General features: G+C 39.1%; 1 protein-coding gene across 1 annotated transcript in view; it reads left to right on the top strand.

Moving 5' to 3' along the window:
- The first annotated feature begins 4,220 nt into the window (after positions 1–4,220).
- cds2 (CDP-diacylglycerol synthase (phosphatidate cytidylyltransferase) 2) overlaps positions 4,221–25,687 on the top strand; it is a 29,563-nt gene continuing 8,096 nt past the window's right edge. Inside the window, exons 1-9 of the mRNA XM_023298474.3 lie at positions 4,221–4,432; positions 15,818–15,960; positions 19,174–19,270; positions 20,435–20,532; positions 21,043–21,182; positions 23,159–23,217; positions 24,734–24,816; positions 24,975–25,062; positions 25,216–25,284. Of these exons, the coding sequence (XP_023154242.2) occupies positions 4,364–4,432; positions 15,818–15,960; positions 19,174–19,270; positions 20,435–20,532; positions 21,043–21,182; positions 23,159–23,217; positions 24,734–24,816; positions 24,975–25,062; positions 25,216–25,284 (846 nt within the window). The 5' untranslated portion in view covers positions 4,221–4,363. The remainder of the gene's footprint in view (positions 4,433–15,817; positions 15,961–19,173; positions 19,271–20,434; positions 20,533–21,042; positions 21,183–23,158; positions 23,218–24,733; positions 24,817–24,974; positions 25,063–25,215; positions 25,285–25,687) is intronic.

Raw genomic sequence — 25,687 nt, 5'->3', positions numbered from 1 at the left:
AATGCCTTTTGACTAAAAATGACAAAAGAATAAAACAAGATTTTAATGAGGACTTGCAGGCATCAACATCAAGGTTCGTCAGTGGTTAATATTTTATTAAATACTGACAATAGTTTCTCTTCTTCTCAGGTAATGAATCCCAACAACACCAGTCAAATTAATAGGAAAAATAAATGTTATCCATCATTAATGTGATACATTATGCAGTGATGGCTGATGTGTGACTGTGAACTTATGCCAGATATTTACAAAGAACCTGTCAACAACCAGGCAAGTCAGACAGTAGACATTAAAGAAATAAGACATGATATAAAAGGAACCCAAATTAATATAAAGAGACTCATGTAAAGAGGACTTAAAAGGATTAATTAGATGATAAAAAATAAGCTGGGCATGCCTGAAGTCGAAACATAACTGGAGTATGAACAGAGGCAGAACACTGCAAACTGACAACTTTAGCTCCTCTGTTTATCAGGAATCTGTAATGTAAACATCACTGGATTTAATCTCTTCTGTATGGTAATACAAAGACCTGCCATAATTCATTCATTCATTCATGTGGTCACTGCAAACCACTGGTAAAACTGAGAGCAACAATCAGTGAAAGTCCTGCAGTTCAGTGCAGTAGAGACACCAAAAGAATGATTAGTAAACCTTTGGATTAGTCTCAGGATTTGGAGACTGTCATCTGAGTGATGCATACAAATGTAAACTGCTTCACTCTGATGATCCTGAATAATCCTGCTCTGTTTCACAGCCTTATTAATGCTCATTCACCTCCAGCTCTGGAGAAAGTGAACGCTCTCCAGAGTGGCGTCAGATCTCATTGAACTGTTGTATTTGGGCTGCAATGCTGCTCACCCTTTCACTTCTACTGCGACAGCGGTAGGCCATTAAGTATTTATAAGTGCTGGCTGCTGTCAGGCCACAGAGCTGACACACACACACACACACACACACACACACACACACACACACACACACACACACACACACACACACACACACACACACACACACACACACACACACACGAGCTGCTATTGTAGTGAGCATTTGCTGCCACTTGGCGTTAAAGGTGCAAATTACAGATCATTTCAGAGGCCGGATCCACACTCTACAATCAAGTGTTCCTGTCTTCAGGGACGCTTGACAGCCTGACTTTAGCGAAATGAAACTATAAATGCTGTATGTGCACTTGTCTAATTAAAAGGCCTTCTAAGATAATAATGTGCTCTTTCTGGAATGATGAAATGTATACATGGCACAATTTCGAACTCTGAATTCTCTATACCTGAAAAGGAAGCCTTTCTGTTGTGAAGTTAAGTTGTTAAACACAATGAGAGTGAGTGATGAATGACTGTATAACATAAGATATGACAAGCATCAAGAGCAATCCTAAAATTGAAGTATGAAAAGGTATCACTTGAGATAGAATCTATGACCTCGTATAAAAACCTCAGTAGGGACCTTACAGTCCCTACACATCCACTGTTATCTACCCGAATGATTTAGTTATTAATAACTAAAACAGTAATAATAAAAAATGGCTATACATATATAGTTATAGGTCTTTTAGAAAAAATCTACAGTAGCAGCACTCCAGAGTGTTTTTCTTGAATATAGCCCACACCCCTCCATGACATCAGAGGACTCAGCTGGTAACGTCAAGTGAGACAGAGTACAACTAAACACCGGGTGATCATACCTTAAAAATAAAAGCACAAATTTGAAATGCTAATTAAAAAAAAAAAGCTTAAAAGACATCTCACAAACATCTGAACAGCAACAAAAACAGAAAAAAATAGATTGTAGAGCAAAAAAATGTGTACTTTACACATCAAATAATGAAAATATGTTTGTGTTACAAAGGAGATGTAACTGATTTAATCAGTTTTCTCTGTGTCACTCTGTGTGGTGTTTCTTTTCTTTAAAAAAAAAAATCTAATTTACCTCTCAATATAAGTTAAACTGTGTTTAGACTATACATTTTCGTACCAGAGAGTTTTAAGCTGAATTTTTTCTTGTCGGGCCCCCCTTCGGAGGACAAAAAACTTCCCCCAATAACTTTGTGTGTACATAGATACACACGTGGACAAAATTGTTGGTACCCCTCGGTTAATGAAAGAAAAACCCATAATGGTCACAGAAATCATTTGAATCTGACAAAAGTAATAGTAAATAAAAATTCTATGAAAATTAACCAATGAAAATCAGACATTGCTTTTGAACCGTGGTTTAACAAAATTATTCTAAATAATAAACTCATGAAACAGGTCTGGACAAAAATGATGGTTTATGAAACACTTTGACCTCATGGTGTATTTTTTTTATTGTTCAGAGAAAAATGGGCTTGAAAGAAGTTAAAGTAAATAATTCATAACATAATATTTTTAATGTTTTACTCGATCACTGACTGTGTTCTTCTGAATGATTATTTTGTCTTCATTACCTGTAGTAAAACTATGTTCTATTCTTCTGACTGTTACTGTGCATTAAAAAATAACATTTAAGCAAAATTTTATTCCAGGGGCATTTGAAGAAACCCAGATCCTCACTGACTGCTGGGAGACTCCACAACAGAACATCAGCAGCTCCATCTTCAGCATCTGGACCAGCAGGATGCTGTTCGTGGACACTGAAGGATAGAAAATGGTTAAATGTATTTAACCATTTTGCAATTAAATATTACTCAACTGTGTTCAAAAATTGAATTGAATTGTTGAAGCCATAAGTAAATGTTGCTCTAATCAGACCTGTCTGATCAGATGCTGCTGATGTTTGAGAAGGTTTCTATCTTATTACCTGACAGGCAGAAGAAGAGCTCACCTGTAGGAGCTCACCTGTAGGAGCTCACCTGTATTCAGGTTCTGAGTACAGTAGTTGACATGAAATATTCTCTCATTAATCAGTGATGATGTTCAGCATCCAGAAGTCCTGGTGATCACATTAAAGTATCTGTCAGACTATAAACCTCTGGATGTAGAATGTAGACTAATGTATTTATTAATAACTAATAATAAACTATAAACATCTAGATGATGGAGGACAAACAGCAGCTCTGGATGTAGAATGTAGACTAATGTATTGTATTAATGTTAATAATAAAACTGTAAACCATCCATCCCTCTTTATGACATGTCCTCGTGAAAGTTTAATATTTTTTCAGCAATCAGTTTATGAAAAGTTTTTGTGGATCCACTGATAGAACTGAGAATGAGACGGTTCAGTTCATCACAAACTACAGCTCAGCGGCTGTAAAACATTAAAAAAAAAGATGTATAACGATCTCACAAACCTGAATATATATATACACAGTAACTGTTTTAATATTAAAACGTGAACACGCAAGGCTGTGTCATTATATCTGTTCCATTTCGTTGTTTTTCACGGTAAAAAATAACCGGAACAGATGAACCCATAGACTGTCTATGGATGAACCGAGGCGGTGACGTCATCAAGTACGCTGGTGTTCCAACTGCACTTTAGCCTCGATGCGTTCTCGCAAGTACGGACTTGCGAGAACGACTCGCAAGTCCGTTCTCGCCAAGTACGCGAGTACGGACTTGCGTACTTAGAATTGAGAAACGGCCATAGACATAGTGTATATGTCTATGGTCCGAATGGCCAGCGTATATATGGGCCATAGACAGTCTATGATGTAAACTGATCACATAAATTTACCTCAGAGTTTCAGCTATTTTTGTGGCTGTTTTCTCCCATGTCCGAAATAAAGAAACATTCATTCATTCATTCATTCATTCATTCATTGTGCACTGTCCCTGCAAAAACAAACAAAACAATAAAATAAAATAAAATAAAACATATACCGTCCTCTTTCCAGTGCTTCTCTTCTCTCTGTGTATAACATATCTAATACATTAAATGTACAACTGTATAATTTAAGCAGTAGTGTATACTTTTACCTACACACATCTGTAAATAACTTTGCTCTTTTAAATTTCTAAGTTAGATGCTAACTGCATTTAATAGCTTTGTACCTGCACTCTGCACAATCGAAATTAAAGGATGACATCAATCTTTTTTTTTGCAAACAATCTATCAATAATTTAATAGTTTATATTACTATTTGGACTACCTCTTAAACAAGGTTGTTTTAGATTTGGAGTCTGGCAGCATTATGTTGCTTGTATCAGCTCAACGAGGCCTTTATTTTGAAAACCAGAGGTTGTGTTTACGTGTTATTGCTGTAGGTTTGTTATCGATCGGGTTCTTCGACAGAAAAGTGTTACTGGTGAAATCTAGCTGGTAGCTCAGCAGAAGATCTGTCAGTCCAAAAAAGGAGTTTGTGTGTCGGATCCTCCGCACCTTCGCTGTTGTCGTTCGGCTACGACCCGCTAAGATGACGGAGCTGAGACACCGTGGAGCCCGAGACACCGAGCCGCTCCAGCAGCAGCCGTCAGAGGACAAGGTAACGTTAGCCACGACTCAGTCCTGCCATTTACTGCGAGGCTAACGTTAGCTAGCAGCTAGCTGCTCCACAGTCACAGTGTTTTATCCCGCGGTTTGTGTGGCAGGACAAAAGTCTTGTCAGAGTCAGTTAATAATGTAATGTAGTTTTCCGGGGCACAGTCGCCTACTTAGAGGACTGATGGCTGTAATTTAAAAGCTCGTCCAAACCACAGGAACACGCCATACAAATCATCCGCCAAACTGCTCCTATTTTAGACATGATTGGCTGAAGTGACTTGCGGTCTTCCTGCGTGAGCGTTGGTTTCGAAAACAACAGCGACCCAAATGCAAAAGTAAAAATGCTATCGAAACTACTTCTGCATTTTTCATCTTACATATGCCGATGTAAAGAATGACTGTTCTTGTGTAACAAAACCTTTTTAATTATATTTCTACCGGCGTTTTTATTTGATGTCAAGCACTGCAACTGTAAATTGTGAGATATTAAACCTATATTTGGTGAGACGTTCTTCAGCTAGCTACTTACAACCTTTCACAGAGACCTTTCATTGGCGAAGCTCTGCATGTCGTCTCTTGTAACGACCTGTTTAGACTGTTTTCCTTCTAAATGTTTGCTTTAGCAGCAGCGTTAGCTAAAGTTAGCTGTTTACTTTAGCTTGTTTACTGTTAGCCTGACATGGTCCCTGTAGCAGCATTAGCTCTGCTGCTCTCACTGCTGCAACAGCATCCGCTGCTGCTGTGTGGCCAGATGTTAGAATCAATGTGGAGTTGGATTCAAACTGCAGGCACATAAATGCTCTGTGTTGTCAACATGGGTGTTGAAAGATGTGTAACTGGGAAAGGGACGTGGTGAACCGTGATGGATGTGGGATGAATCTAGGACGAGATGATTACAGAGAATTGGAGAACACATTAAAGCAGATGGGAAAGTAGTGGAGCCATTAGTCCTGACATCAAACCACATGGGGCAAGTCGATTTAGCAGGGAATCCCACAAAGTACTATGACTTTTATTTTATTAATTTCTCGGTCGTGATGTATTTCAGAGCAGCCTACTTTATGAGCTTGCCTTTTGAGTCCTATATATGACCATTAGGTTATGCAATCAGTTAATTACCGTTAATAAACAGTATTGGATAAAGTGCTATTTAGGTAACATTGAGGGAGTTTTTATGCTTATTTTGTCATTTTTAAGTAAAAGTTCATTCATTTTTCAACATTTTTTTTTAATAATCATAATTATTTGGTTTATTATATTTATAGTATCTATCAATACACAATACCCATCCGGTATTTTTACCTTCATATGACAGTAGATTTTCAAGTACAGCTCAAATGCGGACACTTGAATGTTACAAGTCGAGTAGGACTCCGACTCACTATTTTAACAGTGATCACTTATTGAAGCAAATAATCAATCAATCAATCAATCAATCAATCAGATTTTGCCTAAACTTTGTGGCCTTTATTCACAAAATCAGCTTTTAAACTTAGCTTAGGGTTGTTATAGATATGTGCTAACTCAAAGTAAAATCAGTAAAGATGCTTGTGTGTTTTTGTAATAAATCTTTACTTTTTATAATTATTTTTGGTGTCTCATGTTGTTTTAGTTGCTTAGTTTCATTAAAAAATGTGTGTTCAGTCATTTGATTTTTGTTTGTTTAAATTTAGTCTGTCAATGACATTTTAGTTGAGCTAGTGTGTTTTTAATTTTTAGAACTTCTAAGCATTTTTAGGCTACATCTTTATGTATGTTACCATAGTTACAGTTCACTGTGTGTTAGCACAGAAGCTGCTAATGGAGTGATAGTTCTTTAGCGAACATGTATAGGATGATGTAAATGGAGTGCAGTTCTTAAGCCTAGAACTTACTCATTCCTTCTGACAGCAATATGAATGTTATCTGACTCAAAGTAACATTACATCCTCATCACCTGTGTTGCATTAGTGTTACATTAATGTTCTCACAACTGTCAGCTGGTACTTGCATGTTGGTAGTTTGTCTCAGCTGTTTTGTTGCTGCTTCTTGTCAATGTAAGATACTTCTTCTTAACATCAGTTCAACAGGTCATCTGCTTCCGAACAGGAGAGAAACTTGTACTCATCATGAAGCTAGAGTGTGATTTCACAGACATTAATTTCTGCTGCAACACGGCAATATCTAGTTCCAAACTTTGTTATAATACAAACAAGAAAAACACTCAGAGAGTGCAGTACTCTGCCAAGGCTGTTCATTCCCCCATATAGCATTGTCAGAAATACAGCATTTTTTTTTTCAAATGCAGCATTTGTTTATTAGTTACTGATGATCAGAAATCACGGCACTATAGAATGTGGCCATTTAATATAGATGTACCCACAAACAAAATGACCTTGCACTGAGCACAGACATGTGTTATGCATGTGTACGTTATGTACGGATAACGAAACAAATCCGAGAATCCAGACTATAAGCCGCATCACTGCCAAAATCTAATGAGGTGGTCCTTGTGTCATTTCTGACCTTCCCTGAAAATTTCATTCAAATCCATCCATTTTTGAGTAATGTTGCACACAGACAGAATAACAGATGGACAGACAAACAAACGCTGATCGTCACATAACTCCGCCGCGTTCCTTGGTGGAGTAATAAAGACCAACGTTATTATTTTGGTCCGTCATTGTTACTTCAGTTCTTCTGTGCTGAGATCAGCAGTAAAACTGGTCTACTTGCAGCATATGTCCTCTGACTGTGAGAAGGTGTTGCATGTTTTTATGTAATCCAGGACAGATGGCAGACTTTCTGTGCTGTAAAGTGTTTACAGTCACATGACTCACATCTGGCTGTTACTCACAACAGGTAGTGACACCTTTTAATGTCAGAACATTCCAAGAGGACACAAACGCACGTGTTGATGTCACCAACTAATTGACAGTTACATTTATTGGCAAGTGTTTTGGACCTCAATCTTAGTCAACATACGCTGACTACATTGCTTATTCATTGCACCCCTAATGTCAAGACTGAATAATTTACACGTGGAATTGATAGCAGGCTAATGCAAAATGTGGTCTGGTAAGTCCTGGTTTAAACATCCTGATTTAAAAGAACATTAAGTTAGAGTCATACAACAGTAACAAGCACAATTCATGCAAACTATCATGCCTTTAAGGTGAGTGAAGACCATAAACAATGTCACACAATCATCTGAACAGGGACATTTATTACTGCAGTTAGTTGCTCGTGGGTTCAAACCTGGTGACATCGTGGTCATGTGAAATAAAAGAATTTTATTATGTATTATATGAACAGCTTTGAATTCAATGACAGGTTTATTGGATGTCATTAGTTCATACAAGGTACATTTTTGTGGTGTTTTGCATGAATGAGAATCAGGTGAAATTCAGTTCACTAATTTATGAATGAATCACTCTTTGTACGAGCTACGTATCCATTAAATATGCCTCAGAGACTTTAGCTGTTATTGCATGGTGCATTATCAGACTGTACTTTTCTATTTAAAGACAAATGGCTTTCTCCAAGGCGATATCAGTAGACTCATTCTAAACCATGTAGGCCATCTGAACACACATGTGGTCTTTGGCTATTCCAAACATTTCCAAACAGTTGCTCTAAGATATTTGGGTTTGATGAACTCACAGCACGACACGGCTGAAAACAAGATCACAAGCCTCCCAGATTGGTTTCTGTATTGCGTCTGAAGGAATCACTTCACTGCATCTAATAGCTGTAAACTCCCAGTGAAAATAGCTTTTCACAGCTCAGACACATAGATTTCTCAAATAAATTTGAGATTTAAGAAAAAACAAACACTGAGGCACTATTGCCTGTACAAGACAACCAGAAAGGGGAGGAGTGTTGATGTGAAAGGAGCGCCTATTTTTAACTCAAGCATCCTGAATGACGGATATTGTCTCCATAGAAACCAGCAGACGGAGAATTGGCCTGTATGTGTCTATGTGTGTTTTTATGCACACCTCTGTATCCAGTGAGTGGAGTTTGACATCTATGTGACAGTGCATTCTATTGCATAAAAGTGTGTCATATCATTTGAACGAATGTTAATGAAATTTTGCCCATCTTGGGAAATACAGTTTTGCTTGGCTGAGTTAATGCTTAGAGACGGGGCAACAGCTCAGGGAATCACTGCTTTGGTTGGGTTTTGAACGCTGGTGAAGAAACAGTGAATGTTACAGCTGTTAAAATGTGATTTTCAACCTACACATTCAGTCTCTCTACAAAATCAGCTCAATTGTGTGGCAGGGAATTTCTGTTCACTGTTGCAATGGGAACCCTTTCTCATTTTATAGCTATTTGTCACTTGGCAGTGTTAGTGGGTGATCTGGCTGACAGATTGTGTGACAGTCTTTTGAAACAGAATTGCAATCAAGGATCTGAACCATATTTCTTGCAGATTTCCATGTAGTCACATGATTAGTTGTATATATTAGAGGTCGATCAATATGTTTTTTTCAGGGCGGATATAAATGCCAATTATTATTTATTATTATACCAATAGCGGAAATATATATTTGCTGTTAAAATCAAAAATATTGGTATCAAAATTTTATCACATCCAAAATAACGCAGGTTAAAATTTCTCCTTTAATTGGATAATCAGCCAAACCAATAATCTGTTGACTCCTAATGCATCTAGTTGCCTGGATAAAAAACTTATTAATTCAACTCAAGGCTAAAGGCCACCTCACAAAGCTCTGCATCCTGTTTTTGTTCATATACACATACTCTAGATGCACTAGATGCAGTGATTTGTATGTCCAACACTTTGATGCTTCTTTCAGGATGTTAGTCCTCTCTCCATTATTCTGTATTGACCATGCTGTCTTCCGTTGATAGAATATGCTGCAAGATTGCTGTTTGTCGCTCTTCCATGCCATTTAGCTGCCGCTCTAGTGAGTCTTTGACCCCGTGGACAAACTACAAATCCATTGTCTTGAATCACAGCTAGCAGATGTAGTTGGCAGTCAGACATTACAGAATCCTCGTTCTGCTCTGCAGCCTCGGTGAGATTGCTGTAGCAGCACATGAACCAGTTTAGTTCTGGTTGGAGTGGCCCTCCAGCTCCCAGTAGGTCTCTCAGTGAGCAGAACAAGGACTACTGTCACCAGCTGCAGTCCAAGATGGTTCAATTGGAGTTCAGCCACAGGATGAGACTCACTGGAGAAGCAGCTGAATGGGATCAAGGACATGACAGTGACCTGACCAGCCTGGCCTGCAGGTAGAGGAGCACAAAATTAAGCACGCTGCTGCCAGCTGGTTAGCAGCGAGAACGCATCCAGGGGGATCCTTCAGCAACCGGCGATCTTCTAGCAGGAAGGCCAAAGTGCTAACCACCAAGCCACTTTGCAGCCCAGCAACGGAACCTTCAAAATATATATAATAATCATATAACATCATCACATTACCCACCTCTGTGGAGCAGTATTATATATTTTTAATATAAATATGTTGTTTTTGGCTAGTATGATAAAACAAATAGCTTTGTGTTGCAACTGAATAATTTGGTATCCAGTAGTATGCAATTACAATGTGTCATTCTAATGTAACAATCATCCATCCATCCATTATCTATACACCGCTTAATCCTCATTAAGGTCGCAGGGGGAATGGAGTCTATCCCAGGTGATTTAGGATGACGGTAGGGGACATAAAATATTAACTGTTAAAATACTGCTGTTTATATTATAATACAGTGTTACCATCAAGCTAATCCGTAACACATTTTAATAGGTGAGGCTCTGTGGGTGACAGCAGTTTTGTATAATATACCGTTAACCTAGTTAAGGAACGGACATGAAGGAGGAGCACAAAATGATATGAGATTGCAAAGTAAAGTCAGAAGACATATGAAATGACCTCGCACTGAGGCAAAAAACAGCAAAGCTATATTATTAATACAGAAAATATCCAGCTGCAGTATGGTTGCAGTTATAAAGCCAAAGTGTGAGACTGAGTGGGTGTCACAAAACAGCAAGTCCACCATCTGCTGCATAAATGTGAGGTGACAGAGTCCGAGCCTAATTTGGTCACCAGCACCAGAGAGGTCAGTGGGGGGGTAAAAAGCAAAAGGACAAGCTGACCTGAAGAAACCTCAGAGGAGCTCTAACAGCATGTAACTGCCACCGTCTGAAAACAGCCATCATGTTCACTATTGTTACCATGGAGCGGCAGAGATCAGTGTGGTTTAAGTAGGCTTCCATTAAAGAACAGATGGTTCTGAGAAATCAACAATATGGATGGAGATGATTTGGCGCAGCATTTAGCCTCCCACACACAACCCTGCTGACGCAGTCCTGCTCCTGTTTGCCTAATACAGTTAGTCCAGATCCAATATGATGAATCTGATGTTGTTTGTTCAGCAATAAATCACTATTTGTCTGACTACATATCAGTTACTGTGCACAGAACTTATATGCATTTTTAATTAAGTGGCTCATGAGGCTGTAAAGCAGCACTCATCCACGGACCACAGGTGTTTTAGTTATTTTGACTGATTAGCGATTTCCTTCATATCTCTGTGGAAATACAGATTGCACTTGTTCACCTTAAGTCCCTCCCCAGAAGAGAGACTGACCAATCACAGTGTAGCAAGCTATGTACAACAGTTGTGCCCATCTTTGGATTTTTCCTCATGTTGAAGTCGTTTGCATGAAGTGGGAATAGGAGCAGTACTTAGTATTTGAAGATTTTAGTTAGTGGAGTCTATTTTGTAATCACACAACAGTGTAGGAACAAAACTGTATTTGGTTCTTCTGTTTCACAAATGTTATAACTTGCCACTTACAGTAGTAACCTAGATTTACTACCAAAGCAAAGGGGCTTGTTATTTTATTAACTACATTATTACTGGTATTACAGGTTATGTAAGAAAAGTGAATATTCAGGATCAACACATCTTCTGCATGGGAACCAAGAAGAAGAATTGGGGCAAAAGTTAGCTGCTCTGTCTTAATCTTTATTGTTGCTTGAGATAGTTTCCCTAAGCCACTCCTCATCCTCAAAGTTCAGTTGTTTCAGATTTTAGCTACATAAAAACATGATGGCATTTTCATATTTGACTGTGATGCTAGAGCAAAGTCCCAAAAGCAACGATGCTGCTTCTAATGCTGCTACACCACCTTGGATCAGCAACTGGATGAAAATAAAGACGTTTTTCTTGGGACTTGCAACTTTAGCCTCGGTCTTATATTACATTATATCATATGTAATATAAGATATGTTGCTATCAAAGTACACATTTAAGACCCTTTATGCATTTGTTGTTTTAAAACAAATCAATTGTAAGCATGAAAAAGTCTCATAGAGACACAGTTTTCAGCTAGCTCTGGAGCTAGTGTTAGCTTATAGAATCTGCCATTTACATTTGTCATTTCATCCAGCAAAACCAGCAGCTGTTGACTAGAAGTAAGAGATACCTTATGAGTGTTAAATCTGTAAAAGAAGCAGCAGCAGCCTTTATTTGTCAAAGAATGCGTTACAGCAACATTAAATTGTCTTTGCACATATCCCAGCTAGGCTCATTCATGATAAGATGCCTCTACAACAGATACAGTTAAGGCGTCACTCAAGGGTCCAACAGTGGCAGTTTGACGGTGTAGGGGCTTGAATCTCTGACCTTCTGGTATTAAATCCAGAGCCTCAACTATGGTAAAGACTGAAAAGCTTTACAAGTGTAGCATCAGTAACAAATGGAGGCAGGGTTTAACGAATGGTCAGCTTATATCTCACACTTCTCTCCATGTATTAGAGATATATACAGTGCTTAACAAATATTTTAGAAATCTGTCAAAAACTTGTTTCAAACTAGGCATTGTTATTTATTAGGCAAATAACAAACTGCAACAATTGAATAGTCCTTATTCACTTGTATTAACCAAAAATCTTAATATTTTATACAACGTCTTTTGGACCTGATAACAGCTTGTGTTCTCACTGCCATTGTTTTTTAATGTACTTTTCATCATTCCCAGAGACTTACTTTGGATGAAACTTTTGTGTGACCCATTTTTGTATTCAATAAATGTCAGATTTGTTCAACAGGATTCTAGTCTGGACTTTGACTTGGTCAGTCCATCAGTTCTATAACTCCAGATTCCTTTTTCTTGGTCCAGTAGTCTCTGCACAGCTTTGAAGTATGTCATTGTCTTCTTGGTATATGAACCCATGACCAATCAGGTTCAATCCAGAAGGGATTTCATGATGCACCAAGATGTTGTGGTAGACCTTCTTGTTCACTATACCATCCATTTGAACTAATTTGCCCATGCTGTTTCCACAAATGGAACCTCATACTTCACTGCAGTGCAATGCATCTGGCATTAAAACGTTCTCCAGCTTTTCTATGGACATGGACACGACGATGACGACCGAAGAGTTCAAACTTGGACTTGTCCATCCAGAGTACCTTTTTCCAGTCATCTACAGTCCAGTGTTTGTGCTCCCTGGCAAATTTTAGGCATTTTTGGATGTTTGCCAGCCGCAATAATGTTTTCTTAGCAGCTAATCTTTCCTTTAAGCCTTGTTCCTTCAGTCGTCTGTTTATGGGCATTCTGGACACTTTCTCAGATTCTGATCTGGAAGCATTCATCTCTGCCTGAAGATCAGCAGTGGTCTTCCTTCTGTCTCTAGTAGGTCAGATCTTGAAGTGTCTGACATCTTGCTTCAGTTACCTTTTGTTTTCAGCCTCTTCCTTGGCACGTTTCCTAAGTACCAGTCTCTGCAGTTGAGTCCAAGACATACTTGACCACACTGTGAGAACACGTTATGTCTTCCCTATTTGTCTCAAAGACCATCCAGCATCATGAAGTGCTTTAATTCAGACTGTCTTTCTTAGTGAGTTCCCTGCACTTCACCATTTTGAACAGGAGTGAAGAATTTCAAACTGAATTCACATTTTTATACCCAAATTTGCGCCAGCACATTGGAATTCTCTGAGAAGTTAGAAATTAATCAAGAACAACATACAACCACTAGAGCAATTTTTTCTGTTCAAGAATGAGAGCAAACTGTAATTTGGCATCTCTATCAAAAATAATAATAATAATAATGTGCTTTACTATTTTTTTCTGCTTTTTTGTAAAACTGTACATTTGAAAATTCATGGAACACAACAATAATTATATTTAACATTAAAGATATATTTTGATTCAAGAGCTTGCACATGCTGGCAGATTAACCATTACAGAAACATTAAAAAATATTTTGGTAATCAGCAACACTGTTAATTTAGGGCAGCGATGGCAAACACCTTACACTGGATGGTGGTTAAATACATGTGTTAAGTGTTGTATGTTGATTATTTTCCATGAAAATTATGTCCGATAATGCCTTAGATGTAGCAACATGGCTTTCTCTAGAATGTGCAATTACTGAAGTCCACTCCTTTCTTTTGATCCACTCCTCCACACTCACTACAGCTGAAGCGCTCTAGCTCAGCTACATGTTCAAACCAGAAACTGAAGAAACTTTTCGAAGGAAGAGCTATGATACAGAAAGTCCGACTGAAGTCCTGCAGGATTTGGTTCATAGTTTTGTTACATATGAAACCCTGGCTTGCTGAATCTGTTTTGAGACTGTCATCAGTACACAGTATTTGGCTCATAATGTGTGTTTCAGCATGAAAAAAAAACATAGACACGTTAACAAGGTAAAACATTGATTTTCATTGGAGGGGATCTTTAAGGGGGCGCTATTTTAGCACTTAATTACTCAGAGTGTGGTGACCTGAAAGAAGCTGGTGTAGCTTTCACACATTTTCAGCCACAGGAAAAAGGCAGCACTAAAAACACCTGTTAGGTTTACAGAGCCCATGATTTCTGTCAGTTTGGTTCATTATTAAACTTTTTTTTAAATGAAAAGCTGTTTTACTTTTATATGACAGGACTTTTAAAAAATTTAAGTAGCTTCTATTGTCATTTTAGGTTTGTCATTTAGTTGCATTTTTGGTATAATTTTTGAATATCATCTATTTTTATTTATTTTATTAAACAGAAATTATAATTCAAACAGTAGTTTATTATGTTGTTTTTATTGAGTAGCACCATTTATTAAGTTCAGAAACTACTGTATTTTTGCAGTGTTGATACACACAAAGCTAATAATTGCAGTCTAATTGTAGCATTAGCAAAACCAGACAAAAGTAATTTGAAGTACTTACAGTGTAAGATTGTATTCTGAGATGAGTATGGCGCTCACATATATCATAATGGTAGACTGATATGCTCCAAGTGACACTGCATTTAAAGGCTTAAAGACACATTGTAGGCCTGGGTTGCTCTTACATTCTGCATTAGTTGTCATTTCTCTTGCTGTAGTGACACTGTTTTAATTGAAGGTCCATCCATCCATCCATTATCTATATACCGCTTGATCCTCATTAGGGTCACAGGGGGCTGGAGCCTATCCCAGTTGACTTGGGGTGAAGGCAGGGAACACCCTGGACAGGTCGCCAGTCTGTCGCAGGGCCACATATACAGACAAACAGTCACACTCACATTCACACCTACGGACAATTTAGAATCATCAATTAACCTCAGCATATTTTTGGACTGTGGGAGGAAGCCGGAGTACCCGGAGAAAACCCACGCATGCACAGGGAGAACATGCAAACTCCATGCAGAAAGATCCTGGGAAGGCCAGGACGCGAACTAGGGATCTTCTAGATGCAAGGCGAAAGTGCTAACCACTACGCCACTGTGCAGCCCTTAATTGAAGGTGTCATGATTAAATTACTGTACTAAGTTCAGTTCCAAATGAAGCGAAGTGAAATAATCAAAGTCAGCTTTATTGTCAATTCTTCAGTATGTACATGACATACCAAGAATCAAAATTATGTTACCGTCTCTTCGTGCAACAAAAATATATGTAGTGGAAATTTCTCACCCAAACCAGCTTTTTTTCTGCAAGCAGCTGTATTTGCAATAAAGCGCTGGGGGAAACGGTGCAAGAAGAGTTGTGCGTTTTTGAGCTGTAAAGGGCAACAGACACCTAAAGCAATCTAACCTAGATACCATATCATGTGATATAGCTTCGAGGCTGGTTGTCATGTAAATACTGTTTGCTTGTAGTTTCACTGTTCACACTGTGACATCATTTACATTCCTTTAGCTGTGCTGGCTCTCTGCCCCTGGAAATATGTAAGCACAGGCATATGTCATATTTTTGGATAGCTCAGAAAGAGGAGGGGAAGACGGCTGCGTTCAACCTGGATCTATGATGAAACTACAACAAAATCCCATTAGTCATTAAATTGAAAGAGAAAAAAATGTTTCATGTAATTCTGGTCACACCTGTTCTCCCACTGCTACAGAATCATATCTCTGCTGGATGTCAGTGTCTTATGTCTTCTCTGTGTCTTTATCAGGGTTCAGACAGTGAGCTGAAGGTGGACAAAGATGGGGTGTCAGACAACGAGTCCAAGGTGGACTCTGGAGTCCCAGAGGTGCCGGTTCCTGCTGATGACACCCCCGAGGTTCTGAACAAGGCCCTGTCGGGACTCTCCTCAAGGTATGCTCAGTGCTGGAGTTTTATATACAGTAATAAAGCTGTATGCTTACATTATGTTTTAAAGTGTGGCTGTAAAGATGAGTCTTTATGGCCTGAAAGTTCTCAGTCCTTTTTATAGACATCCAGTATCTAAGAAAGTGCTCTGTGTTCTGAGTTACTACATGCTCTATTTAAACCTGTTAACCTAAACCAGAAGGCCATGTTTTTACTGTACTACATTATCAGCTATCCTACACAAGGGGAGATGTCATGATTCATACAAGATATTCCTCCTCACACGTAGCTTTCATTGAACAACAGATGAATCACTGAACTGTAGGATATGCAGTCATGGCAGAAAACTGTTAATATCAAACTTGATTTCTTGTTTTCCTTCTCCAGCTTTGAACTGACTTTCTTTGAGGTGGGTCACTCTAACCCAGTGCTCTGCGCTGTCATCTACCGACCCCCCAAATACAATAAGGACTTTGTAAAGGACTTTTCTGATTTTTTTAACTGGAATTATGCCGAATTATGATCATGTCCTCATTGTTGGAGATTTCAACTTGCATTTGTGTTGTCCTGACAAGCCACTGGTGAAAGACTTCCTCAGCATAATTGACTCTTTTAATCTGGTGCAGTCCGTGTCTGGTCCTACACACGAGCATGGACACACATTAGATTTGGTTCTTTCCTACAGTTTGTCAGTGATTAATCTGGAGGTCTGTGACACTGTGTTTTCTGATCATCTGCCAGTATTGTTTGAAGCTGTTTTTCCATGTACTGCTGTTCAAACCTGCATTCCTGCTCGGTGCTGTTGAATTTTTAATCCATCCACTGCTGGTCAGTTTTCCGCTGCTTTTGCAAAGTCCTGTGTCCCTCCTGACTCAATTTCTGGTGATACAGAGAAACTTAGTTCCTAGTTTCAGTCCACCTGTCAAACCATCCTTGACTCTGTGGCTCCATTAAAAACAAGACGGCGTAAAGCTAAACCCGAGCTCTGGTTCAATGACAAGACCCGTGCTGTCAGACAGGAGTGCCACAAAGCTGAATGCAGATGGAAGAAGGATAAGTTGCACGTGTCTTCTCAAATCTTAAGAAACTGCTGGCGTCATTACCAGAACACTGTCAAAGAGGCTAAAAGTGAACATTTTTCAAATATTATTATGCTGAACCATCATAACCCACGTGTGTTATTTAAGACCATTGACTCTGTTCCAAATGCTCCTAAGGCTGCCTGTTTGGAAGCCTCTTCTGAAATGTGTCACAACTTCTTACACTTTTTTATTGATAAGGTGGCCACGACAAGGGCTCTCATCTTAGCTCCTGTCCTTGACCACTCTGCTTCTGTCCTCTGTTCTGCCATTCCTGTTCTGCTGTTTTCAATCAGTTTGAGCCGGTGACCCTGTTCTTTTTAGAGGATGTGGTTCGCCATACTAAGCCTTCAGGTTCCTCCCGTTATGTCCCGCCTCGATTCTTTAAAGAGGTTTTCTCTAGTTTAAGGCAGTGGGCTTTGCTATTACTAACAACAGCCTGTCTTCCAGTGTGGTTCCTGCAAATTTTAAGCATGCAGTAGTGCAACCTTTGATTAAGAAACCTGATCTTGATCCTACTGTGTTATCAAACTTCAGGCTTATTTCTAAACTGCCATTTATGTCAAAAATTCTGGAGAAAATAGTTTTTGGTCAGGTGCAATCTTTCCTGGACAAGCATGACATCCTGGAGGTTTTTCAGTCTGGATTCAAAACCCTTCACAGCACAGAGTCGGCATTGTTAAGGGTTTTTAATGGCATCCTCTTGGCATGTGATTCTGGTGATTATGTGATTGTTGTCCTGCTTGATCTTACCGCTGCTTTCGACACAGTGGACCACCACATCTTAATTTCTCAGTTGCAGCATCAAGTGGGCATTTGTGGCACTGCTTTGGAATGGTTCAGATCCTATCTAGCAGATAGAAGCTTTAGTGTAAGCCTTGAGGGTTTTGAATCCGCCCCTGCTTCCCTGTCATGTGGGGTCCCACAGGGCTCAATTTTAGGACCCTTGCTTTTTTCATTATACTTACTTCCTCTGGGATCCATTCTTAGAAAGCATGGTTGGCAAAGGTGAAATCTCTCCTCTCTAGGCAGCACCTTCAGACAGTAGTCCATGCCTTTATTTCATCTCGGCTGGATTATTGTAATACTCTTTATGTTGGGGTCAGCCAGTCTTCTCTCTCACGTCTCCAGCTGGTTCAGAATGCCGCTGCACGCCTTCTAACTGGAGCACGGAGAAGAGAACACATCGCACCTCTTCTGGCCTCTCGCCACTGGCTGCCTGTGCACTTTAGAGTCTGTTTTAAAATTCTTTAATTTGTTTTTAAATCTTTAAATGGTCTTGCCCCGCCATACCTCTCTGAGCTGCTTTACCCTTATACTCTTGCCCGGTCTCTCAGGTCAGCTGATCAGCTGCTCCTGTATACGCCCAAGTCTAAGCGGAAGCTCAGAGGGGACAGAGCCTTCTCTGTGGTTGCCCCTATGTTGTGGAACAATGTTGTGGAACAGATTGCCTTTGCACCTTACACAGGTCCCTTCCCTGTCCATTTTTAAGACCCATCTTAAAACACACTTTTATTCCCTGGCTTTCCATCCAGAATGAGACACTGATTTTGTTTGTTTTTAGTGCCTTTATTGTGTATTTCTGATTTTCTTTGTTTTTAGTGCCTTTTATTTTGTGATTTCATTTGTTTTTAGTGCCTTTATTGTGTATCTCAGATTTTATGTGTTTTTAGTGTTTTTATCGTGTATTTTCATATTTTATTTGTTTTTAGTGCTTCTATTGTGTATTCCTGATTTTATTTGCTTTGTTCTGGATGTACAGCACTTTGGTTCAACAAAACAAAACAACTTTGGTTGTTATAAGTGCTATATAAATAAAGGTGGATTGGATTGGATTGGATTTGTGCATATGACCATGATTACACTATTGTTTTGGATGCTGCAGTCATGGAAAACATATTAACACAGTAACACAAAGGAATCACAATACACATAAGGAGTCACATAGTTGCTCAGATATATAGTATGGACATAACAGATGTGATATATTGTGCTCCTGGAAGCCTATTAATATTTTTTATTTGAAGCATCCTATTTATTGTTGCCCATCCATTATTAAAGTGAAGTGTTTGATTTGTTTGTTAACTTCTGTATTTTATTCATCTTTGAGCTGAAAGAAGTGTTTGTATGTTTTGTTCAGATGGAAGAACTGGTGGGTACGAGGCATCCTCACACTAGCCATGATCTCCTTCTTCTTCTTCATCATCTACCTGGGCCCCATGGTGCTTATGATGATTGTAAGTAGATGTAGAACTGATGGTGCTGAAAATCATGAACATTAAAAGGTCTGAGCTATTTTCTATTTTAACATATTTCTGTATTTTAAGCCTGTGAAAGCCAAAATCTGCAGGCAGGTTTGAAACAACAGACAAAATAAGCATAAATTACCAACATTTGCCAGAGTTAGACACTAAAAACAAAAAGAATTATCAGATTTTCAACTTTCCAAAAGGCCTTGAATGTGTGAATCAATGAAATCTAAGGTTGAATTCATGACATTTTATCAAAATCACTTTGTTATAGGTGTCCTGTCAAAGGAACAATTTACACCAGATCCTGTTGAAAGCAAAAATATCTGTGCATCTCTGCACAACTGAGATATCATGAGTCATTCAACTACGACCAGCGGTCATGTGATAAAATTTCAGGGACTTTTCTGGTGAACTGCAGGCGTGTTTGCACAGAGCAAGAAGGAAATGGCAAGAGAGATTGAGAGGGAAATCAAATTAACTAATTATATGCAGCATGACTCCAAAACAGTACACAGAGGAGCAAGTTACTGGAAGATACATTCAACATGGTGAAAGATCTTTCTAGAGTTAAATACAGAGCAGTGAGAAAAACACGAGTTTGCAGGTAAATAGCCCATCTATAACATGTGCAGCCCCCATTTTTCCAGTATTGTTAACATCTGTGGGCACTTTGAAAGTGTTTTATATTTTGATTTCCATGTGTTGGACAGCACAAATAACATCTTTGAATTCTCTCTAATTTTAGTCATGGTTGTTCTGTTTCTGTTGAGGTGCAGGATTTTGTACTGCAGTAAAAAATGAAACCACAGTGAAAGCAAGTATGACAGGAACTTAAAACAGTCAGATACTAATTGGGGTTCAGAGGGTTAAGGTGCAGCACAATTCATTTTCTCAGTGAGTTCAGGTTGCTCTATGCGGTATGTTCAGTTCAACTTTGACACACAAACGAAAAACCTAATCTCATGGATTAATGGGGATCCGGGCTCTCTAATAACATGCAGGATCGCTGCTCTGCTCATCTGGGAATTCCCTGAAAATAGGCCTGTCATCCATTTTGTGTCAGTGGGACACCATGCTGTAGGTCATGCTCACTGAGTTGTAGTGCTCCAGTATTTCCTTCCCCTGGTAACACAGTGCGTCTCTGTGCAGGTCCTCTGTGTTCAGATCAAGTGCTTCCAAGAAATCATCACCATTGGCTACAGTGTGTACCACTCCTACCACCTGCCCTGGTTCAGGACGTTGAGCTGGTGAGGAAAAGAACAAACATAAGGAATCACACATTTTATGGAGGTGTCATTAACGTAGTAAATATCACTCTTGGCTTATTCCTTATTGTGTTGTCTCATGTTTCATTTTGTTGCAGATGTCCTGAGGTTTGTTTTCTGGTGTGTTTTTAAATCTTGAGTACCTCCTAGATTATTAAGCCAATCACCAAATAATGGCAGAAATAGTATAAATCAAAGGTGCTGTTTAATTATAGCAGTAGTGGTGTCCAGTGTAGTATTGTAGATAACAGAGCCCTGATATTCACTATGCCATGTTCCTGAAAAAACTGATAAAGTTGTCAGTTAGGATGAACAAAACATTTTGCTTCATGTTTTCTTTCATGGGGAAAGTCAGCCAATGAGCTAAGTTTATTCACTCCATGGACTGAAGGTCTCAGCCTTGGTGGTTTTTCTACAGGCATATTGAATTCAGAATCTGATTGGCTGCTGTCACAACACTGTGAGATGTGTACATTTGCTCTAACCCTGCAGGTACTTCCTGCTGTGTGTGAACTACTTCTTCTACGGTGAGACTGTGACAGACTACTTCTTCACACTGGTGCAAAGAGAGGAGCCCCTTCGCATCCTCAGCAAATACCACCGTTTTATCTCCTTTGCCCTCTACCTCACAGGTACAAACACTGAGAGTCATACTGAAAAAAAAGGTCTGTCTCCATGTTGGTGTATTAATTTAACTGGAAAACTTATTGCAATTACAACTCAGTTGAGACCGATATCACTGTATATTGTTAATGCCAGTGGATAACAAAAATTCAGGTCATTTAGTAGTGACTAGAGTAGCACTTTTCCCCAAACAGTACACAAGATAACAGACCTTTATTTAAAGCAGGCTTCTATTAAAGACAGGCTTTTTATTCTAAATGTGTCTAGCTAATGAAAGAAATTTATTTTTTCTTAGTGTGGAAATTCCTTTAAATCCTCTCCCATTTGGTCTGCTAAAGTTCCTCCATTACACTTCTAACAATAGCTGTGTTTCTGTAATGCATTTCATGCATATTTTTAATTATCGCATCAAAAAAGGTTAATTGAAATTACAACATTTGGCAAATTCAGTCAAATTACCCTTTTTCAACATTTCAAATATTCTCTTCATATTCACTTGGCAGTTACATGGAAACACAGCTAATATGGTAAGAAGAGACTCACACTTCAGTGAAACCAACCACACAGTTTAGCTATCTCAATACAAAACCTTTCTTGCTCGATTTAAATCCTCTACAAAACTTGAAATATTTAGTGTGTACATCGCTAGCCTGGGGGTTGTTGTTGTTTCTTGTAGCAAAGACAACAGTAGCACGCAGACAGCAAAATTACACTGTAACTGATGCTTTGGCTAGTTAACCTGATATCCATGTACATCATTGAATTTAATTAGATTTAACTGAACTGCTGTTAGACACTGGCGAGATGTTGTCTAGTGATTCAGTTGATCAAATTAGAAGAGATTGCATCAGGATATGTTATATTTCTCTCAGCAGATGCCAGTATTCCAGTCAATAATTAGTCTCAGTGATATCAAATTGTATGTATTCTTATGTTCAAAGTTGGTTATTTCAGTCACGGTGTGAGTCCCACATCCTGTGCTGCAAATTGTCAGTTAGTTATACAGTTCTACTGCAGCTTCTGGCTGATGCCAAACAGGATGTGGGGAGGAAGGAAGCACCCTGTCTGTTTGTACCTTGTTGAAGAAATTTCACTCTTAGTTCTGCAAAGTTTGCTGTAGTGGGGTGTTTATTGGTATTCCGGCATATGGTGGGCTTACCAACACAGAGCATGAGTCTGTGAAGGTAAACCGACCCAGAGCATTTTGAGAGTACCCCTTTTATCGGGATGTCAGAGAGTGAATCAGAGGGTAGGGAGGGGGCCGTATGTAAACACAAGGGTGAATAGTGGTTAATTTGCGTATAGCTGGTTATCAGTAACAGAGGGTAAGACAAAAAGAACAAAGAGCAATTCAATCACAGGATCTGGCATACAGATGCAAATGAAAGTGTGACACCAAAAGTTAAAGGCCAGGGGGTCTGACAGACAGTAACAGATAAACATAACAGATTTGGGGGGGATAGCCGTGGGAAATGGAATGAATGGGGTGGCATGTGACACTAGTACCAAAAGGTGTGCTATTTTCTTCATCAACCTCTTGCCTACTAGATACAAGGTGTAACTGATGGGCTCAGCTTTCTTACAAGTCTGTGAGCAGAAAGGCTGATGATGATGTCATATTTTGAAGTGACAGGAAATGCACAGTTCCGTGGTGATCTGTCAAGTTATACATGTTACATCTAACTTGCCAAAGAATAAATGTCTGTTTGAAGAGTCCAGGAAGCTGGGCCTTTTAGTACATGTGACTTGTATTTCTGTCAGAGATATTGTCTCCTTTACACTGTCCTCTCCTCACCTCAGCCATGGGAAAAATTTCAACCCTGAGCTACTCACAGCACATTAAATTGGCCTTTGTTTAAAATAGGTCAAGCTAAATTTAGTCATTTTGACCAAAGATGACCTGGATTCCGAATTAATTCACCTCTTCCTCTTTACCGGCGCCACTGCTCGCTGTTTCAGTTGTTATTTTCTTTTGTTGTTGCAGGCTTTTGCATGTTTGTGCTGAGTTTGGTGAAGAAACACTACCGCCTCCAGTTCTACATGGTAAGTGTCACCCTGCCGCCTCCTGGAATCCTTCCTCAAGAGACTGCTGGGTAATGATGAGGCTTGCTAAAATACAGGGCCTCAAGTAAATGGAGAAGTGGGCCAGAGATTGCTCTAATAGAAATGTCTGGCATAGGCACTCCAGCTGTATTTGGTATAATAACCACAAACCAATCCTGAAACATCACATAATTTCTATGGCTAAGGCACACTGCATGCATCCTACATAATAAGAAGACAAAAGACAGGAAATATGTTTTTTTTTTTGCCAGGTGAAAGACAAACCTTTCCCCTTTTACATCCTCATATTTTCCTGTCACACTAGATTTAATCAAGCTATTATCTGATCATGTTTCAGTTGTATCCAGCATTTGTCTGGCCATCACTGGGCAAAAGTGTTATCACCAGGAAATATTGATGGACCTCTCAGATAGAATGTAGTTTTGCCCCCAGTGCACTGCTTGAAACCATTTTACCATTTATCTTAACTGACTCAAGGCAAGGCAAGGCAAATTTTTTGTATAGCACAATTCATACACAAGGCAATTCAAAGTGCTTTACAATGGCAAAGAAATACATTCAGCACAGAACTTGAAAATTAATTATAAAAATGACTTAAAGGTAGACATTAATCATACATTAAAATCACAGAAATAAAACATAATTAAGCAGTAAAAGTACATTAAAAGTTAAGAAAATAGATTGAGTATATAAGAGAAAGTTGCAGTAAACAATATGGTTTTCAGGCCTGATTTTAAAAAGCCCACAGTTTGAGCAGACTTCAGGTGCTTAGAAAGTTTGTTCCACAGGTGAGGAGCAAAATAGCTAAATGCTGCTTCACTATTTTTTGGTTCTGACTCTGGGAACACACAGTAAATTTGTCCCTGATGACCTGAGGGCTCTGGATGCTTCATATGGAAATAGTAAGTTCAGGATGTATTTTGGTCCGAGACTGTTCAGTGCTTTGTAGACCAGGAGTCAGATTTTGAACTCGATCCTTTGACTAACAGGAAGCCTGACTGAAAACAGAAGCTACAATAGGAACATGTATGCTAGCATAAGTTGAATGAACCTGCTTGCCCCATTAGCTCCAATCATCTTTTAAAAACTTTAAATTGCCTAAAATAGAATTGTACAGTTACCAAAATGTCAAACTAGTCACCTAACATTAGCTCACTCATTGGTCAGGACTCAGTAATGTCACACGGAAAAAAGCAGCAGTACTGCTTGTCAGAGTAATCTCTTTCAGTCAGTGATTTTCTAGTGTTATGGAGACACTCTGGAACATTTTTGTGATTCACAAATGACGGTTTCTTCACCAAGAGATTAGGTCATGAATTGTAGGAAGTTGGTGCAAATCACTTTTTTTCTTGGGGAAAAATAAATGCCAACACATACATTCTTAGTCTGTCAGGTAATATTTAGAGTGACAAGTTATTATTATTGTAAATAGTAAACTTTGAATGTAGACATGTCCTAATGTAGACATGTAGCTGATCTTGTGCTGTCTCCACAGTTTGGGTGGACCCATGTGACTCTGCTGATCGTAGTGACTCAGTCCCACCTCATCATTCACAACCTGTTTGAGGGGATGATCTGGTGAGTAAAGATCTCTTCAGCTCCTTTCATACGGTCCAGCTGAACATAAGAGGCAGAAACAGGGCTTCTCTTCTCTGGTAATTGTCTCACTATAATCCAATTGCAGTACTTAAGCGAATGCAGACAGTTAATATGTAAGCTCTTCTTTGTCCACATAGGTTCATTGTGCCCATTTCCTGTGTGATCTGTAATGACATTATGGCCTACATGTTTGGGTTCTTCTTTGGCCGAACTCCACTCATCAAGGTTGGTTGTTAGAATCATTCTCAGTCGCTGCTTAAACATTAGATGCAAGCTTTCTGGAGAATTATTTCCCGATGAAGATTGTTCTCCTCATGAGTATTTTTATGTTGTGCTTTACTTGGTGACATATTAATCCTTTGATTTTTGCTGTTGCAGCTGTCACCTAAGAAGACGTGGGAGGGATTCATCGGGGGTTTCTTCTCCACCATTGTGTTTGGCATCATGGTGCGATGTGCTTTTATTTCTTTGCTTTTTTCCCTCATACGCCTACATTTTCCCCAGAGACTACAATATGCTAGCAATATAAGGTTAGCCACAGCTCTGGCCACCTATCTTAGCTACTTTCACCTATCTTAGCTACTTTCTTGTGAACAGCAGCACGTCTGGTCTTCAACCAGCCAAAAACAGCATGTCACCTCGCTGTTCAGATCGCTTCACTGGCTTCCAGTTGCTGCCTGCATAAAATTCAAAACTCTGACACTTGCATTCGAAACTACAATGAAAACAGCTCCTTACTACCTAACCTTTCTCATTCAGGTCTACACTCCCTCCCGCTCTCTACGCTTGGCCAACAAAAGGCTCCTGATACAACCACCACAATAGCGCTAGTCAATAGGTAGACTCTTAT

Source organism: Amphiprion ocellaris, chromosome 6 (genome assembly GCF_022539595.1).
Source record: "Amphiprion ocellaris isolate individual 3 ecotype Okinawa chromosome 6, ASM2253959v1, whole genome shotgun sequence".
NCBI lineage: Eukaryota > Metazoa > Chordata > Actinopteri > Pomacentridae > Amphiprion > Amphiprion ocellaris.
Note: the sequence above shows the minus strand (reverse complement) of the source record. Positions and strands in the feature narration are given on the sequence as shown.